This window comes from Chelonia mydas, chromosome 25 (assembly GCF_015237465.2).
Source record: "Chelonia mydas isolate rCheMyd1 chromosome 25, rCheMyd1.pri.v2, whole genome shotgun sequence".
NCBI lineage: Eukaryota > Metazoa > Chordata > Testudines > Cheloniidae > Chelonia > Chelonia mydas.
Genome location: NC_057858.1, coordinates 10879303 through 10898002, shown reverse-complemented (window position 1 = coordinate 10898002; position 18700 = coordinate 10879303). Strand labels below are relative to the sequence as shown.

General features: G+C 53.1%; 3 protein-coding genes across 5 annotated transcripts in view; 1 reads left to right on the top strand and 2 right to left on the bottom strand.

The window, feature by feature from the left end:
* Window positions 1-1402: 1402 nt before the first annotated feature.
* On the bottom strand, window positions 1403-7444 carry LOC102931053 (mast cell protease 1A). Of its 2 annotated transcripts, XM_043536010.1 has the most exons (6): window positions 6964-7074; window positions 6463-6630; window positions 6115-6271; window positions 5551-5686; window positions 3609-3860; window positions 1403-2507 (listed from the first exon to the last, which is right to left on the bottom strand). In XM_043536010.1, exons 2-6 carry the CDS (start codon window positions 6491-6493, stop codon window positions 2358-2360), a joined length of 726 nt encoding a protein of 241 aa, XP_043391945.1. In that variant the 5' UTR covers window positions 6494-6630; window positions 6964-7074; the 3' UTR covers window positions 1403-2357. The 2 variants fall into 2 exon arrangements, with proteins under 2 accessions (XP_043391945.1, XP_027690141.2); XM_027834340.3 differs by lacking the exon at window positions 6463-6630 and having other exon boundaries at window positions 6964-7444.
* Window positions 2464-18700, top strand: part of PLPPR3 (phospholipid phosphatase related 3) — a 39435-nt gene continuing 23198 nt past the window's right edge. Inside the window, exons 1-3 of one of the 2 annotated variants that reach the window (XM_043536006.1) lie at window positions 2466-2601; window positions 4758-4854; window positions 13965-14092. The gene's annotated coding sequence lies outside the window, so the exon portion shown is untranslated. Of the gene's footprint in view, window positions 2602-4757; window positions 4855-13964; window positions 14093-18700 lie in introns of both variants that reach the window. The other variant, XM_043536007.1, reaches the window with a different exon arrangement.
* On the bottom strand, window positions 10745-18386 carry LOC114022442 (complement factor D). The gene is made up of 5 exons (XM_027834339.3): window positions 18224-18386; window positions 16006-16162; window positions 15385-15529; window positions 14258-14515; window positions 10745-11443 (listed from the first exon to the last, which is right to left on the bottom strand). Exons 1-5 carry the CDS (start codon window positions 18279-18281, stop codon window positions 11288-11290), a joined length of 774 nt encoding a protein of 257 aa, XP_027690140.1. The 5' UTR covers window positions 18282-18386; the 3' UTR covers window positions 10745-11287.

Genomic DNA, 18700 nt, shown 5'->3' with positions numbered 1-18700 from the left:
CTGGACTTCCAAGAGCTAAGCAGATCAAAGCAAGCATATCTATCCCACTGAGGAGATTTAAACTTCAAGACTCCTTATAAGAAATGGAAAGGGAGGTGGATATTTTTTGCTGTTTTTAAAATTAAATAGGCAGCTAGTATTGTTTTAAAAATTATTATGAAGAAGAAGTTTAAGCTTTGTTGTAACGTGCGTTGTTTGCCTGGACTGCTCAAGACCTGAATGTTTGTGTAGGAGGAACTCTCTGAGTTGGCTTCTTAAATACCTTTATGCTGTTTCACATCTGATACTCCTTGATGAAACATAGGAGCCTTGTCTTCTAATAGGCTTATTCAAAGTGATACAAGCTACAAAAGTGAGATCTTGGAAGAGTGTTGCTGTTTTCATAATGTAATAAAAATAGTGTCATGATAAATAATTAATAATAAATAGTATGTAATAAGCATGTCATAAAAACAAATTTTATATTTCCAAGATCACTGCTTTTATAATTTATCCTCAGGTAAAGGAGAAAATCCCTGGAAATATTCATTTTTAGGAGGGGGTTCAAGAGACTTGACATTTTAGTGAAAGGGGTTCACAGGTTGTTAAAGTTTGGGAACCACTGCATTAGGGCCTGCTCAGAGGAGATCACAGTCTAAGACAAGGTGGCTTCAGATCTGTGGTTGCCCAATGGCAGCTATCCCCACCCCAAGCGTTAAAGCTTTGGCATTCGCTTCCTCTTGTCTACCCGAACGGAGGCTGAGGCCTCGCCAACTGCTCCGCCTTCATCCGAGAGCCTCTTTCTACTCTGCTGCGGTCCAGCACAGGAACTGCCTGCTGCTCCCCCCAAGCTTGACTAGAGATGGCCGTGATGGAGAGCCTATGTTATGTGCACCCACGTACGTAAACATGACAGACACATGATGGCTGATGTGGGATGACATTCCTCTTTCATGACCAAAGGGGGACTTCAAAAGCCAAAGCCAGTGGGGACTAGAAAGAGGGGTTTTTTTGCTCTCCCCTAGCTTTTCTCTTGATCTCAGTGCATGGGAGCTCATAAGAAAAACTACAGAACTACTTCCCCTGGGTTCTTATCTCAGCCTCACAAATTCACAACCCTCAGAACATCAGGGCACAGAACTTGCACCAATAGGCACTGGTACAGGCCCCCCTCAGCTGAGCTAAAGGAGAATCCCCATCATATGCATACACTATAGGGCATATGACACACAGCTTAGGTGCTCTGATCCCAAGCAGTATGTACAGTGTCCTGATTCAGTTAGCACACACATCCACTGGAAGGGGGTGGAAAGGAGGTATTCCCAGTCTGCAGACGGAATATTTGCAAATAAATCCTCTCTGGGAAAGGAGAAAGGAAGATAGGAGAGGGACAAATTTCTGCTGAGCAGGTTTCGCACAAACACCAGGTATGAAGCAAATTTATTAGGATCAGACAGAAAGCATTTTTCACACTGAAAAACAAAAGGCTTCATAGTATCAAAATAGCAGCAGGATATTGTTATTTATTATGTGCATTTCGGGTAGGGCCTGGCAGCTTCCAAAATGAATCAGGGCTTCTTGGTGCCAGGTGTTGCACAAACACAGAGATGGTCCCTGCCCCAAAGAACTTACAAGTTATACAGGACAAGAAACAGCAGGTGGGTGGAACAAACTATGGACAAAGGAAATGAGATGCTGAGTTTGCATGGGCCAAATAAAGGAGAGAAGTATCAGGAGCCCTTCCTAGCCATTGTAACAGGGGTCAGGCAATGGCCAGTTTGGGTAACATCAATGGGCAGGCTGAGATTGGGAAGGTGGGGTATGGACACACAATCATCCTCTGGAGTTGTCACTGGGGACTGAACACCTGACCTCTAGTGCTAAAGACAGAGTGTCTACTGCTTGAGCTAAAGGAGTAACCCTGCTAGCTGTAGTAGGCTCTTATCCCCAGTGGTGCAGCCACTAACTCACACTGATCACTGTCACCACTGAATTAAACAGAGAACAAATGATTACTCTCCCAGACTGGATTATCTAGATGTAAAAACCTCTCTTCCCCATTTAATCCTTTCACTGCCTTTAGGACAGGCCTGGGTCCCCAGCAGTATTATCCTGTGCACCATCAGAGCCCACCAGACCCAGCTGGGGTGAGCCCCTGCTGTCCTGTTCAGCAGTAAAGTGGTTAAAGCAAGCACATACTCAGCTTGTGTTTTTCTTAATAGAGTCAGGTGTGGGTGGGGTTCTTAGCAGCCCTTGGGGGAGCAGGATGAGGGAGCCATTCCTGGTGGGGGTGCTGGGGCAGGATTCACAGGAGGGAGATGTTGCTGGCCAGGAAGGATGGTGGTTAAGCAGCCCCCCTCCTCCCCCCCCCGGATCCTCTAACGGGCCGACTTGATGACTTTGTTGATCCACGGCAGGTATCTGGAGATCTTGGTATAAACCGTTGGGGTCTTGCCGCATTCCTTGCTGCCGAAGGAGACCACGCCTTCAGCCACACCGTCGCAAACCAGCGGCCCGCCCGAGTCGCCCTGCAGATGTGACACACGAGAGCCAGGCCGCATGTTAACAGCACAGGAACCACGGAAGCCTGATCTCTCTCCTGTCTCAGGGCAACTACCTAAGGTACTTCTATCGCCCCATTGTCACAGTATCTGAGCATCTCACTATCTCTATGACTCAACCCTCTCTGCCCCTCTGCGAGGTAGGGCAGTGCTATTGTCCCCAGGTTACAGAGGAGGAACTGAGGCCCCGAGAGAGAAAGGCCCAGATCTTCAAAGGCAGTTAGGCACCTAAATCCTCTGGGAGTCAGGTCTCTAAACCCCTTTGATCTGCACCTGAGTGACTTGACCATGGGCATACAGGAAGCCTGCAAAGGAGAAGTTCCAAGCTAGCACCCTAACCTCTAGGTCCCCCACTTCTCGCTGCATCACCCCTTGAACTCAGTGGGCCTACCTGCATCTCACGCAGTCACTTTCACTAGGGCAAAGAGGGGGTGAAAGGCTGACAAATCAGACTAGCAGCGTTTTACGCTCGCTGAAAGAAGCCTGCAGTCCAATGAGCCTGACAGCCGAATCTGGATCTTAATGACAAACGTGGGAATTACCACACTGGATCAGACCAGTGCTCTAGGATCTGTCCTCCTACAGTGCCAGCTGTTTATAGGTTTAAGAAGCTGTGAAAAGCCCAGGAGTAGGCTGTTATGAGATAATGGGTCCCCAGGCAGCCTTTCTTCCTGACCTCTTGTAGTTCGCGGTTGGATCATGCCCTGAAACATGCAAATTTATATCCCTTCACCCCTGACCCCAAATCCCTATTATCATAACTCCGGATATTCCTATTATCCACAGAAATGTCCAGTTCCTTTATGAAACCTGCTATGCTCTTGAGGCTATCCTGTGGCAATGAGTTCCACAGGCAGATCACCTACTGTCTGCCTGTAGCCCAGCCTGGTCTGGTCTAAAACACTCAGGAAATGGACTGCTGATTGCATTACAGTAAGGGGCCAATCAGTTACCTGGGAAGAAATTCCTCAGGGTTTCTGTGGTAACTGTGTCTCTGGTAACTGTGTCTCTGGAGCCTGTCTGCTACTCATCAGGCCTCTCCTCAGTGAGCAAGAGAAAAGAAGGTACCTGGCAGGCATTGTGCTCCTTGTTCCCAGCACAGATCATATTCCTGGTGATTTTCCGCTTGTGGCCTGATGCGCAAGAGTCCCTAGGAACCAAGGTGACGTTCACCTCCCGCAGATTCGTGCTGTGCTTCCCGCCATTTCTGGTGTGTCCCCAGCCCGCAGTGCTGCAGGCAGCCGTGCTGGGGATCTCCCTGTCCTGCTGTGGGAGTTTCACTGGTTGGACTTCTTTATTGTAGGGAACAGGGTTGTTCAGCTGCAGACAGTGGGAGAAAGAAATTAATGGAGCACACGTCCTCATTCAGTTGCTTAGCACAGGACCTAATGCCCTTTTTGTTTGTCAGTCAACGCTCAAGGGATAGAAGGGCTTAGGATGACCAGATATCCCGATTTTATAGGGACAGTCCCGATTTTTGGGTCTTTTTCCTATATCGGCTCCTATTTACCCCCCACCCCCATCCCGATTTTTCACATTTGCTGTCCGGTCACCCTAGAAGGGCTCTGGGAAGCATCTTAGCCTGTCTGCTAAAGGGCCTGTGATGGCCTAATGTTTTGTGTTTGGTGGAGAGACCATAGATTCAGATTTCAGTGCAGTTTGGGCCTTTGGCTGGAAATACACATTTCAGCCACCTCTGCTTTAAATACACAGTGGCTGCCTTTGGTGGAGCCTGGTGCCCTCTAGAGCGAATGTCAGACATTTTTATCTGTCAGAAAGTAGAGCCAAGATTTTAAAAACCTTGGGAGTCCAAATCCCTCTATTTCAGAGAATAAATAAGAGAACTGGACACCCAGCAGCACCCAGGGACTTCAGTGCGTTTGAGAATCAGGCCAGGTGCCTAAACATGGATTTAATTTCAGCCTCTGTTTCCTCTCTCACCTTTTGCGTGTTTAGACTGTGTGGGCTTCCAGCAGGGTCTGTCTCTTAATCTCTGTCTGCTCAGAGCCTAGCACAGCGGCTCTCAGTTCAGATCCCAAGGTACTGATGTAACACAATCTAAAACATAATCTCCCATTTTTTAAAACTTCGGTCCCACCTGGCAGTAAGAACCATGAAACCAAAAGCTTTTGTAGCCTGGATTGCCAGCAAATCTGTTTTTTTTATGATGTATTTGTGTGTTTCTTAGCTTGAAATTATATCCCCTCCCTTTCGTAGGTAGCCCATCAAATGCAGGTTGTGAAGCAGAGTTGCAAAGCGATATCTGACAAAGAGCATGCTGTCAGTGACACCAGAGCACCCTGAGACTGAAAAGGTACATGCAAGTGGGACATACACAGCAGGGCAGATGTTGAGCCCCCTTGTCCTCATTCCCAGCGTCAGAAATACCATGTCTGCAAAGAACCGATTAAATGATTTGCACGAGCCCCTTTGAACAAGGGTGACGTTCACCTCCCACAGACTTGGGAGGGCAGTCAAATGACCTAGAGACCATGGTCCTGGTTCGCCCTTGGCTTGCAACTCACGCAGTCATTTACACCAGTGCAAAGAGCTACGATTCGGTAGCACTTTGCGTGGGTGCTGATGCCTGCAGCAGGTGCAGGGCAGTGGAGAATCCAGCCCTGGAGATGTTAAGTAGCTAGGCAAATTGTCCCATTGAGCAATTCCAGGGGAGCAAATTATCCCATTGGGCAATTCCAGTCTCTCAGGTCATCATTTTTGCTACATGCTCCTCTGTCCATGGAGCGTAAACTCGTCAGCCCTGGAATATTAGCCATTGCCAAAGAACTAGGACATCCCAGCAGCAGGAGAAGCCTGGCTTCAAATAAACCTCAATTACTATCGCACAGGCTTTGCTTGCTTGTTTTCTTTCTTTCTCTCTCTCTCTTTCAAGCTGGTGATGTGGATTTGGAGCAATCCCTACACTCCCCAGCTTTCAGCCCTTGTGTTTAACTGTGATGATGACCCCAGGCTCCCTGGAATTGGGTGAGAACTGGGAGGATGCACTTACTTGGACCAGCATAATGTCATTTTCCCAGGTGGTCGGGTTGTAATGAGGGTGTGGGCGAAACCGTGCGATGTCCCATATGTGGTTGGATGAGTCGCTCAGCAGCTCAACCCCCAGCACAATCAGGACTCGAAAGTTTCTGTGAAAAGCAACATTCTCGTGAACAGAGAGCCATCAGTGGCAACCCAGAACCCTGTGCACTATCCTTGAGCCAGGCAGCGTGGTTCTGTGGCTAAAGCAGAGGGGCTCCAAAACAGGACACCAGGGTTCTCAGCCTGTCTGCTACTGGCCAGCTGGGTGAGCCCTTCAGTAAGTCACTTTTCCTCCCTGTGCCTTAGTTTCCTCATTTGAGAAGCTATGACTGAATAGTGCAGTGTAAGAGCATGGGGAGAGAGACGCCTGCTAGACAGCTAAGAATCCTGGATGTGCAGTGTGTGGAGGAAGAGGGGACACATTGGGGCTAGTTCTTCCTTTATATGCAGCCCATGGTGCAGGGTGAGTTTACGCCTACAGCGCCCAAGGAGCCTATTTCCCAGGAACCTTCAGCTGAACAATCAGGGCACCCACCTGGCGCTCCTGCAATGGGCTGCGGTCATCACCCACTCTGGCTGGATCAGGAACCCATCACACAGGATTTCCTTATAATCGCTTTCCAGGATGGCCATGTAGGGCCTGGAGTGATTCACCACTTTGCGTCCCCCGAGGATCAGAGCATCCTGCTTGCCTGCGAAGGGGAGAAAACGGAGTTTGTCTGCTGTCACCCGGCAGAGCGGAGAGAGAGCGGACGTCAGGATTCGCACTGTCCACTGATCTGAACGTCTCCGCGCTGCTTCGGGACAGCGGCTGGGCCAGCCGAGTGGCGAGAAGGTCAAGTTCAACCCCAGCAAAGTGGCGCAACCCAGGGCAAAATCTGACCTGCATGTAAAATCGTGAGGGTGTCTGCCATTCCGGCCAGCCATGTGGACCTGGCTAAGGAGAGTCCAGCTTTCACCAGGGTCTAGAAACCAAAGCCGTGGAGATGGGTGGGGTGAGAGATAGAAAGAGACCTGCGCCCAACAGCTGGGGAGTCGAATGCAGGGAAACCTGGAGGGAGCAGAAGATTGTGCCCTCAGTGTCACAGGGAGCGTACACATCTCTACCGCTGCGCGTGGCCCCTGTGATCTCTAAGGGCAGAAGACATGATGTCGAAAACAGCTCCCCTGCATACACCCGCTGCCTCTCGGCCGTAGCCCATGTTAAAAGAGTGGCTGGATCAGGCTTTCAGCACCTGGTTTGGATCTGACTGCGGCAGTCGCCAAAGCCTGTGCAGTGCCAGGTGAGGGAGTGAGCTGGGCGGGGTTGCATTGACACAGCTCCATGGCTAGTGCAGATCCCGCCGGAGAAACAAGAGCGGGCCCAGGTGTGCGATTCACTTACCTGCATGGCTGGAACACGCCAGCAGCAGCCCCAGCAGGACAATGCAGGATCCTTCCATCTCCTGTGTCCTCGAAGCGTGACTGGGCTGAAATAACAACGCGGCTGGGCTCTTATGCCTTTGAAGGGAGCAGCAAATTGCTTGGATCAGCATGAAGGTGCTTTCTCTGCAAAACGGAAACCACAGAGCCACAGAGAGTAGAACCGTGCACAGAGGAGATGCGAGAGAAGGCGGGATGAGGCCAAGTCTAACAGCAGAGTCCGTGCTCCATCATGCTCATCGCCTTTCCCCGCTTCAAGGACTTGGGAAAACAGAGCCCCCATGGTGCATTCCCCTTGGGAATGAGTTTGCAGGGTCTCAGCTCACTTCCTTATGTACAAGTAAAAGGCAGATGCCAGGGCCTGATCATCTTCCTGCACGTTTGGGCAGGAAGGGGAGCAGAGGTGGAGAGCAGGACGTCTGTTGTGTAGTGTGGAATTGGGTGGTCTCCCTTTAAGTAATTTGTGAGCCCTCGAGTGGTGCTCACTGGGTTCTAGGTTTTAGAATCCAGCCAGAGCAACAGTATGTGTGTGCATGTAACAAGGCCCTACATGTTGGGTGTTGTTAGTAACATGGTTATTCGGCTAGTGTGCCAGTTGTTTCTTTGTGCTATTACTGTTGTGTAAAGGGCAAAATACACAACTGCCTGTGTTGAGAGGGTGTCATGCAACATCCAATAAGCAGCCTTGATCCCTGTGAGCCGGAGGCCCCCAAGCACCAGGCTTCTGTTGACTCCAGAACCCTGATGGCTGCTCACCTGCGGCACGCTCTGCACCTCCGCTGGGACTGAGCGGGCTGCATCGGGAATGCACGGCAGTCGGGCTTTGCCCTGGAGGTGGCTGGGACGGGCAGCTGGTGAGATGGAGGTTTGTTTATGTACCTGTCCAACTCCAAGTTCAGAGCCACCAGACCCCCTGGATGCCCCCCACGGCTCTTGGTGTGTAACTCAGACATGGATCTGCCTTGGTCTGGGGAAGCAAAGTTTGGGAGATGTTTGCCGTTTCTTTAAGTCCATCCAGCATCCATCTTAGTTCCTCTCCTTGCCATCTCCAGAGGCATCAAGGCCCCCAGGGAGAACCCACAACTGGGCATGACCGTTTTCCAATGAACCTGGCAGAGCCTGCAGCTGGGTTTTTATTTTGCTCTGTTGAACTTTGCCATCAGTTTGAAAGTTTCCCCCTCCCTGGCAGATACTACAAACCAGCAAGGCTCAACTGGGATTCCCACCCCGCTCCCATGCAAAACCACCACAGACTCCCAGTCCACCAGGTTCTCTTTTCTTTGAATGGCTCCTGGCACTAGAACCCGCACGATGAGGCTGTGAATCTTACGGCCACAAGATACTGACGAGGTCAAGAGCGAGGGGCTATAAACCCCCCTGCTTCAAGAGGTAAACCAACCTCTAACCTGGGGTCGGCAGCCTTTCAGAAGTGGGGTGCCAAGTCATCATGTATTCACTTTAATTTAAGGTTTCGCGTGCCAGTGATGTGTTTTAATGTTTTTTAGAGGGTCTCTCTATAAGTCTCTATATTATATAACTAAACTATTGTCGTATGTAAAGTAAACAAGGTTTTCAAAATGTTTAAGAAGCGTCATTTAAAAATTAAATCAAAATGCTGATCTTACGCTGCCGGTCCGCTCAGCCCGCTGCCGGCCTGGGGTTCCATTTACCAGCAGTGGATTGAGCGGCTCAGCCCGCTGCCAGTCTGGGGTTCTACCTGCTGGCTCCTGCCAGCCGGGGTCCCAGCTGCTGGCCCCTCTCAGCCCGCTGCCGGTCTGGGATCCCGGCCCTGCCCACACAGAGTGGGTACCTACCTTTTCCTTGGTTCTAGCCATTCTCTTCCTCTCTCTCTGCACTGAGCTGAGGGTGGGAGTGCACGGAGTACAGGGCTGGGGGTGAAGGAGCAGGCTGGGGGTTGGAGTGCAGGGTGGCTCAGGGTTGGGGCAGGAGGTTTGGGTGTGGAGTGCTTACCTGGGCAGCTCCCATTTGGTGCGAGGGGTGCAGGTGGGAATGTGGGGGGTGCAAGAGTCAGGGCAGGGGGCTGCGGGTGTGTGAGGAGGGTGCAGGAGTCAGGGCAGAGGGCTGGGGGCATGTGAGGGGGGTGCAGGAGTCAGGGCATGGGGTTTGGGGGGGCTGGGTATGTGTGGGGGGTGCTGGAGTCAAGGTGGGTGTGGTGGGGGGGTGCAGGGGTCAAGACAGAGGGCTGGGAGTGTGTGGGGGTGCAGGGGTCAGGGCAGAGGGCTGGGGGTGTGGGCTGGGGTCATGGGGGTGCTCCCAGACCCCTGCCCAGAGCAGCTCAAGGCAGATGGCTGGAGGGGATATGCCCTGATTCCACCCGCTCCTCCCCTCCCTCGCAAGGGCCATCAGCTGATGGGGGCAGGAAGGGAGGGGAGGAGGGGCAGGACCCCAGCAGGCTGGAAGAGGTGGGGGAGGGGGAGAGGAGGAGGGGCAGGAACCCAGCACGCTGGGGGAAGAGGCAGGGGAGGGGGGACCTTGCCTGCCCTGCAGCAGCAGCCGGCAGGACCAAGCTTTTTCACCCTGCCCCCGCGGCGGGGGGGGGCAGAGAAGAGTGGGCCGGGGCAGGCAGGATTTTTAATGGCAGGCTGCTGCCTGCCGGGGCCGGCCTGGGTTCGACAGCGGGCTGAGCAGGGCCGGCGGCTGGGACCCGGCAGGCAACAGCGTGCCATTAAAAATCGGCTCACGTGCCGTCTTTAGCGCACATGCCATAGGTTGCCGACCCCTGCTCTATATGATGGCAATTAGAAAAGATGACTCCATAACTTCCTACTGTATAGATCTTACAACTTCCTCTGAAGCAACCAGTGCTGGCCACTGGTCAGAAATAGGATGTTCTGATCCAATCTGGTGATTCCCATCTGTATCAATAAGCGGGGAAACTTGCAGCCTTCCCTTCAGACAAGGAGACTTCCCATGAGCGTTGAAGCCAAATTCATCCCTGGTGTAGCTGCTGTCTGGAAGTCAATGAAGCTACACTAGGGATCTGCCTCCCAGTGGATGGGTTGGGGCAGGTGAGCATGGCTGAGAGCTGCAGGGAGTGCCGTGAGGACATGGGAAGGGTCTCTCCACCAGCCAGAAGGCAAGGCCCGCAGCCAGGGACAGCAGTAGAAAGCTTTGGAGGAGCCCCTGCCTTGGAAGGGAATTAGGAGGCCTGCGGGAGGGATGGCTCCTGAAGGAAGTAGCCTGGGTAGGCTGGCGTTGAAAGGAATTGGGACTCGTGCTTGCTCAGGGGTCCAGTGAGGGGGGGGGGGGAGGAAGCGGTACCCTCCCCCACCCCGTCTCCTCCTGCCCTGTGCAAATGAACCTGTGAGGCCAGGACTGGACTGGACGGGGAACGGCAGCTTGGTGAGGGAGGCATGTTGCGTGGCCCCAAGCGACCAGCGTGAGGTTGCTGGACGTCTGCCTTGTTTGGTTGGCCTTTTGTTTAGCCCCCACTATCCAACAGTGTGTAGGGAGGTTCCGGGGGGGGGACGGAAGGGACTCTGGTTTGCCCAGAGGGGCTAAATCACAGAGCAGCATGAGAATCTCACATCCAAAATCAGGAGAGTGAAGTGCCACCAGAACATGAGACAGTGAGTTAACCATGTGGGGAAACTGAGGAAGGGCCAGGTCTGATGTGGGATGAGGAAAGATCCTGTTACACTCTCCTCTCCCCCTTGAATCCCCCCAGTTCAACCCCCAGTGTATCACATCTGTGCAACCCTGATGACTCTGGTGACCCGCAGTTATAATCAGTTCCTTTTTATTGCAATATTCGTGCTCACTATTAACAGCCACAGTGGTTCAGGTTTGCTCCGGATCTGGCTTGCGCTGAGGAGGACAGAGTTGACAAGATGCCACCTGAAACCCAGCCTTGAGCCCCATCCTGTAGGGTGACCAACTTCTTCCCCTTCCCACCCCCTTGCAAACCGCCCCTTTGGCGGGCCAGACAGGAGAGCTGGGCCAGGTGGTTTCCAGGAGCAGCCGCTGTGTTGGTAGAAGGAGTCAGTCTTCCAGCTGGTTCACGGTGTCTCCTCCCCGCTCCGGGATGCTGCTTGCAGGGGAGTGCTGCACTGAGCTTATATGATTGCGAGGAGAGCTGAAAGCAGGTGGGGGAGGCAGCCGTATAAGCTCCCGATGTCCGGTTATATTGACGTTTGCAGTGTTCGAGTGCTCTCTGCCATGCTAGCAGCTAGCCCTGCCCTGGGGAAATAGCGTGGAGTCTGCTGTGTGTCCCTGCGGGGGCCAGGTAGCCGGTCCCTTCCAATCCAGGGCCGACCCATCCGCCTTCAGTTTGTTGAAGCCATGACTCTCTCGATCCAGTCGATGTAGGGCGGGATCCGGGTGTAGATTCCGGGCTTCTTGTAGTTCCCACAGACCCGAGAGCCAGCAGCCACCACCCCTTCGGCGATCCCATTGCAAACGAGCGGCCCGCCGGAATCCCCCTGGAGAACCAAGTCACAGGATCAGCCTCAGGGTGGAGGTCAGTTTGCCACATGCCCCAAGTGGCACTGGACCTCTTCCGCCCCCTTCTGGGCCGGCTCAGCAGCCAATGGCTAGCGCTGGGAGCCAGGCTGTCTGCCAGCCTTCCTCTCCCATCAGCCCCACGCTGGGCGTGGCTGCCCATCACCACCCTTCCCAGAAGGGCGTCTGTTACATACACCTCCCCCCCTTGCCTAAGATGGGGGGAGGGGGGAGAAGCTTACCCTGTGTCTCCCCATTATTTATATTGCAGCAGCACCCAGAGGCTCCGGCTGAGATCAAGGCCCTATCGTGCCAGGTGTTGCACAGACCCGTAACATGACAGACCCTGCCCCAAGGAACCTACAGGCTAAATAGACAAGGGACAGGAGGGGAAATGGAGACACAGAAGAGCAGAGTGGTCGGCCCAGACACACATGGCAGAGACAGGAATAGATCCCGAAAGGAGATGGGACATTTATAGGGATGTCAGGAATATGCCAATTTAATAGGTCATCATTAATTATGATGAACCTCAGGCTTCAGGGCTTGAACTAATCCCACATCTGCCTACGGTGGAGTTCTTGCATGTTCCCCCGAAGCAACTGGTTCTGGGCTGGCCCCTGTTATCCCCTGGGCTAGATGGACCTGGCAAGTCCTTTGTACCGAACTAGCTTTTTCGGTTCCCAATTCCATTCTCTATCCACTAGGCGGTGTGGTCTCTTGAGCCATAACACAGTGCTTGGATCTAGCCACTGTTAGTACCTCCCCACCCTTCCACCCCTCGCTGAACGGCTCCATTCATTTTGGACAGAAAACAAGTTACATGGGGTTAAAAAAATAACCAAACTCCCCGCTCCAAGGTAGCGAGAGATGTATAACTTGCATGGCAGCTGCCTGCCGGGTAGCTTCCTGGAAGATAAGCTAGAAGTTTTATTAAGCACCTCTGCGTGTTTGCTCACATGCTGATAATTATCTTGCATTCAGCTTTGCAAAGAGTTCATGGGCGGGGAGGGCAGCTAGGTCAAAATGCTACAACTTGTGCTGCCACTCCCACCTGTGGCAAGTGGGTGTCAAATGCTCTGGAGTGAGGGCGGGCGCATTCGACGCCCCCCCCTTGCACAGGTGGAATGGGCGAGGTGGGGCAGGACCTGATTCTAAGGGTTTGGCTACATGTGAAAATTAATCCAGGGTGTGAGTTTAAAGCAGATTAACTCCATGGATGGATGCGCTTATTCTGGAATGAGAGTGCCTCGTGCAGAATCACCTTAATCCACTGGTGCATTAGTTTAATCCACTGGATTAAACTAATTCAGAATAAGGGCACGGCTACCCTTGCAGATGTAGAGCGCTTTGAGTTTGTATTTTCCACTGCGTGCATCCGATGAAGTGAGCTGTAGCTCACGAAAGCTTATGCTCAAATAAATTGGTTAGTCTCTAAGGTGCCACAAGTCCTCCTGTTCTTTGAGTTAAACCAGGCTTCGGAGAGCTGCAAGCGCACTAGCTTGGCCATATTTGTGGCACTTGCAGCGGCATTGGGAGCAGTGCATTATGGGCAGCTATCCCAGCATGCAAGTGACTGCAACGTGCTTTTCAAATGGGGGGGGTGGAGTGTGACAGGGAGTGTGTTGTGTGTATGTGGGGGGAGAGAGAGAGAGTGGGTTTTTGGGTGGCTGAGAGCATGTCAGCATGCTGTTTTGTAAGTTCAGACAGCAGCAGACCCCCCTCCCACCCCTCTCCCTCACACACACACACACACACACAAATGGTTGCTTTGTCTCAGAGCAGATAATCAGCCGGCTGTCAGAAACGGAGCTTTCAAAGGGCATATCTGCATTCCTGCAGAGATTCAAGAACAATGACAAGAGTGGCCACTTGTCTTAAGGGGATTATGGGATGTTTCCAGTGGCTGATCAGAGCACAGTAATGCAACACCTCGTTCACACTGGCTCCGCAGCACTCCAGCGGGGGCACAGCGAACGTTATTCCACTCGCCGAGGTGGAGTCAGAGCGCTCGACATGCCTTGCCGGTGTTGACGGGTAGTGAGCTAGTGAGCCCGGGGCTCCTTTATTGCGCTGTAACTCGCAAGTATAGCCAAGCCCTAAGAGTTTCCACACATGGAGTTATCAGAAATAGTTTATTCTGTAATAGCTCCTCGTGTGGACAAGCCCTAAAAGCAGGGGGAAAGGATCCAGGCTTTTAGTTATTCCCTTTATTCGTGTATCCAAGCGAGGCCGTTTGGTGAAGTGGCTTCGGATATAAGAGCCAGGAGATCTAGGGAGAAATCCTGGTCCCATTTACTTCAGTGGTGATCCGGCCACTGATTTGCAGTGTGACCAGTGGTAAGTATCTGTGCCTCAGGTTCCTCATCTGTAAAATGGGGCTAATAAGAGTGACCCACCTCCGGGGAGCATTTTGAGATCTATGGGATTGTACTTTGCTTCCTCTCTCTTTCCAACAGCAAGAGGGTGACATTCAGGGCCTGATTCTGCTCTCTTACACAGGTGCAAATCAGGCCTGACTCCAGCATAAGAGGAGAATGAGACCCTAGAGCTCTGCAGGGAGACAGCAAAGGACCCAGGACTCCAGAAGTTACATGCTTCTGTATTTACCCCAGGGGGCAGGAGGACAGGTAGGCTACCAGAATAATCACACACACACACACACTCCTGCACAGATACCCACGCATACATACACCTGTTCGCACCGATACACCCAAGCGCATAGACATAGCTCTGACCCCCCGCCCCTCCCGGCAAGAGAGCTGAGCCAAGGGATTTCCCCCAGAGATAGATACCGGGCAGGTGTCCTTCTTCTTGGAGTCGGTGCACATCATCTTCTCCGTGATGGTGTTGTCGTGGTGGATCCTTAGATTGCATTTCTCCCGGCTGATCACCGGACGCTCCACCTGCTGCAATTTGTCAGGCAGCTTCCCGCTGTGCCTCATTTTACCCCAGCCGGCCACCTCGCACATGGTGTCAGCTGGGACATCCCTGTCTTGCCTCTGGAAGGGCAGGATCTTCACATGCTCGTTGAGGAGCGCTTTCTCCTCTAGCTGATTTGGGAGGCAAAGAGGCAAGGGTCAGTCGGGGTGAGAGAGACAGACTCCATGTGTAACGCTGCCCCTGGCTGGGCTCTCTGCAGGGATAAAACCTGGGACCTCTGGATCTTCCAGCAGGAGACTCTCTACAGCTTGAGCTAAAAGGACCAGGAAGGGACTCACACCTGTACAGGGTGTGGCCACTAGAGGGGGACAGAGCTGCGCTACATTAGCACAGGTTACGGGGCGATCACCTGGGAAATACCTCCACTAGGGGTGACGGGACACAGGCGCCGACTTTCATTTTTCCAGGTGGGTGCTCCACCCCCGCTCTGCCCCAAGGCCACGCCCCCACTCCACCCCCACCCGAGGCCTCACCCTTGCTCTGCCTCTTCCTGCCCCTGCCCCACCCCCTTCCCCCAGCACCTTGGCGGGTGGCTAATGGGTGCTGAGCACCCACTATTTCCCCCGCCGTGGGGGCTCCAGCCCCAGAGCACCCACAGAGTTGGTGCCAATGTGACTGGAGTCCCTGCTGCAGCCGTGTGATCGCAGGTGCTTTGTGGGGAGGGCTCTCCCTCCGCTGGTGGGGAGAATGGGCCCTATCTTTGCCGGTGCCTTGGGCTTCATCCTCCTCTCCCTTGCCATGGGGTGAATCGGGGTGACCCCAGCCAGGGCTGTCTGGGGGGTATCAAGCCTGTTGGATCTCAGCCCAGTCAAGCAAGACTCAGCTGTGAAATCAACAGGAGTTCGGTGCCTTTGAGGAGCTGGGCCTGGCCCGAAGCCCACAGGAGTCAGTAGGAGTTTGTTCCCCGCATTGACTCCAGTGGGGTCTGGGAGGCGCCGTGCCTGCAGCGGGGGATGGTGCCGGTGTGGGTCATGCGCACCTGGAGGAGAAGGAGGTCGTCGTCGTAGGTGTCCGTGCTGCTGCCGGGGTGGCCGATCTCCGCACGCACCCCATAAAGGCGCTTGTGCGGTTCTGGCTGCGAGAGGGAGTGGGCTCCCAGGAGGACCTGGAACGGCTTGCCGTGCCTGCAGTCGAGATGGAGACGGTAGCAGGAGGCGCTCTGCTCACCCACAGCACTGAGCTGCAAGACCTTTCCGCTCCCTCCTGGCTGTACAGTTCACCCCGCTGGACAACGATCGCCAGTAGTCAACCTCTGCCTTTCCCCAGCCACGGAGAGCCAGCCCAGACTACCCTGCCTGTGGGCCCAGCCCCAGCTAGGAAGGAACATGTGCTCCTTGGGTGACAGGGGAATCCAGCCTAGGTGCTTGTTGGGCCCTGGGCTTTCCCTTCATAGTGATCCTCAAACGATCCTAACCCGGGGCTGGAGCCATTGAAATCAACGACAAACCTCCACTGACTGCGATGGGAGTAAGATCTGGGCCGTGCTCATCACTCCAGAGACTCCTGAAATAACTTCTGGGGTCTGTGGTAGAACCAGCTGACCCCAGCCTCCATGCCCTGCTCTTCTCCCGCCCCATCAGACGCGAAGGCCAGTACTCACTTGTCTTCCAGGCAGTGAGCTGCACTCAGCACCCACTGCTCGGCGATCAGGAACCCGCCACACACATGCTTCCCATCCACCTGCAGGGAAGCCATGTAGGGTTTCAGGTGGGGAGGAGCTTCGTAGCCCCCGAGAATACGGCCCCTGGGGCGACCCACTGATGGGAGGAGAAATAGAACATTAGCCACTGAACCGGCTCAGCCCAGCCTTCCTTTCCTGTGGAGCGTCTCCCTGAGTGTTAACGGGAGCTGGGTGAGCCCATCCAGAGCAGGGCATCTAGCTAAAGGACGTATCGAGCCCTCATCCTCAAGGGGGTCTGAGCACCTTCTGTTCCGATGGATGAGAAACAAGAATTCTGTTTTGTGGACGGTTTGTGTTCTCCAGCGAGACCTTTAGAGGCCCACCTCAGAGCAGCCAGCTGGTTGGGGCGCTCCCCTGGGGTGGGAGAGAGACAGATTTGAGACCCTCCTCTGCCTGATTCAGTTCCAAGGGCGCGTTTGCCTTCAAACACAAGGAGGGGGAACTGCGGGGCAGACAGGCTGGACCTTCAGCAAGCGATCAGATGTAACGCAACTGTATCGTCACATACGAGTCTCTCTTGCAACGGGCTGAAGTCGGTCCATGATGAGTCAGCTGGTTTCTATCACCTGCCCCCTGGCTTCAGACTGCCTGTGCAAATAATTTTGCCTGGCCTCACAGTGCAGCCAGTTGGATTGTGTCTGCAGAGCTCTGCTGGCTGGTTGGACAATCATTGATTTTTTTTTCCTGGACCTTTGAAAAATCTCTCTTCCCTTCAGCAACTTGAAGAAGAAGAAACTAAAAAGAAAGCCCCACGTACAAATCGTGAGATGCTTCCAGGTGTTTCGGATGAAGATTTTTCCGAATGTTCTGCAGCAGTGGATCGACTGCATGCTTGGGAGAATTGCAGGAGGCCTTAGTCAATATTCACCAATGGCCAGTACCTGCAATTGCAGGGAATCTGCCATGGGAAAGATCCTCACTTGATTCTAGTACATGATCCCAACTCAGCGACCTAGAAGAAGCTGAATAGTGCCCCCCCGTCCGCCACATCTCAGTCCTTGGTATGGAGGAAACCTCAGCTGTAGATCCATCCAGCAACAGTCACCATGATATCCTAATCCAAGGGGAGGCCATGTTGACTAGTGGCTAGCGCAATGGGCTGGGACTCAGGAGACGCAAGTTCTGCCACTGACCTGCTGGGTGACCATGGTTAAGTCACTTCCCTTCTCTGTGCCTCGGTTTCCCCCTATGTAAAATGGACCCTTCCTTTGGAAAGTGCTTTGAGATCCACAGGTGAAAAGCACTTGGGATTATTATTATTAGCATCATCCTACTTATACCCCAAGATGCTTTTTGGTTTCCAGGAAATCAGGTTCTATTGCAGCAAAAAAAACAGGGCAAGCGAGTTGATTCCACACTCAAACTTCTGTTATCAGCTCCACCACCCTCATCTCTCCCCAGATGGGCAGGGTATTTAACCCTCCTTCCCCCACCCACTCACAGTTTTGCCCCAGCAGAAATAGGTTTTGTTCTAGGCCTCCCTCAGTTTACCCGCAGTGTCTCAAACTGCCTCCCCTCTCCACCCTCTGCTCAGTGCAGGACTCCCTGGCTGAGTATCTCTGGCCTGTGCGATGCAGGAGGTCAGATGATTTCTTTTGGCCTGAAAAAACTAGCTGCAGCTGGCGCCCTCTGGGAGTTGTGTCCTGAGAAGCCACCCTAGCTTATGGGTTGAGGCGTTTGGGAGATAGAGACTGATGAAGCTGCATTGTCTATAAGTTTGAGACAGGGTTCTAGTCCAGCTTCTGACCCAGATTCGCTGTGTGAGCTAGGCCAAAGCAGTCCACCTCTCTATGCCTCGGTTTCCCTGTCATGATGGGGGTCGTGAAGCGGAATTGTATATAGATAAGATTAGATAAAGGGTTAGTAAAGTGCTTTGAGATCCTCAGCTGGAAAGGGCTAGAGAAAGCGGTGAAATGTACTAGGTTCCCCTAGGCCTGCTGCTGAGGCTATAAAGTTAAAGCCCATGTATGTGGCAAGGAAGAACAGATATCTAACTGCTTCACTTATTGTGTCAGTTCTTAGCTAGGCATGCCCTGCGGTATCCACCTCACATGCAGTCCCACATCTCTGCCATGCACGGATGAGTCAGAAAAGAGAACAGGGAGTATGGGAAGGATCAGAGAACGGATGCACTCACCACACACCGAGATGCCCAGCAAAACAACCAGAGCTAGGAAGGGCGAAAGGTGACCCATGCTGGCTACAGAGACGCAGGCCGATCTGTCTCTAATTCAGGGGATGTGTCTTGTCCCGATAGAGGCAGCTCTGCTGGGAGTGACAGCAGAGACCTCCCTTTTATAACAGAGCTTTGGGGGTGGGGGATGAAGGGGAAAAAAGGAGATTTCCAGGAAAGAGAGAGCTGGGAGGAAATTTGCAACAGCTGTTGAGCTCTCAGCCTGGAATGGCCTTTTGGTTGTAGCAGTGCCAGGGGCTAGAGAGAATCTCATGATTTCTCAACACAAACAGCCCAGGGAGGACGCAGCCCATCCCAGCTGCTGAACCTGGCCTTCCTGGAAGGGGATTTCTGCATTGTTTGTTTGCTCTTCAAACCCAAAAGGGCAGGCACAGTTCATTCCCCAATTGCTCATGTTTGAAGAACAAACAATGCAAAAAT

Coding starts and splice junctions, on each gene's coding strand:
- LOC114022442 (XM_027834339.3), bottom strand. CDS start 18,281: ATGGGTCACCTTTCGCCCTTCCTAGCTCTGGTTGTTTTGCTGGGCATC. Junction 16,163..18,223: donor GCTGGGCATCTCGGTGTGTG/GTGAGTGCATCC, acceptor TCCTCCCATCAG/TGGGTCGCCCCAGGGGCCGT. Junction 15,530..16,005: donor GCTCACTGCCTGGAAGACAA/GTGAGTACTGGC, acceptor TCTCGACTGCAG/GCACGGCAAGCCGTTCCAGG.
- LOC102931053 (XM_027834340.3), bottom strand. CDS start 7,114: ATGCTGATCCAAGCAATTTGCTGCTCCCTTCAAAGGCATAAGAGCCCA. Junction 5,687..6,114: donor GCCCATTGCAGGAGCGCCAG/GTGGGTGCCCTG, acceptor TGCTTTTCACAG/AAACTTTCGAGTCCTGATTG. Junction 3,861..5,550: donor ATGACATTATGCTGGTCCAA/GTAAGTGCATCC, acceptor CACTGTCTGCAG/CTGAACAACCCTGTTCCCTA.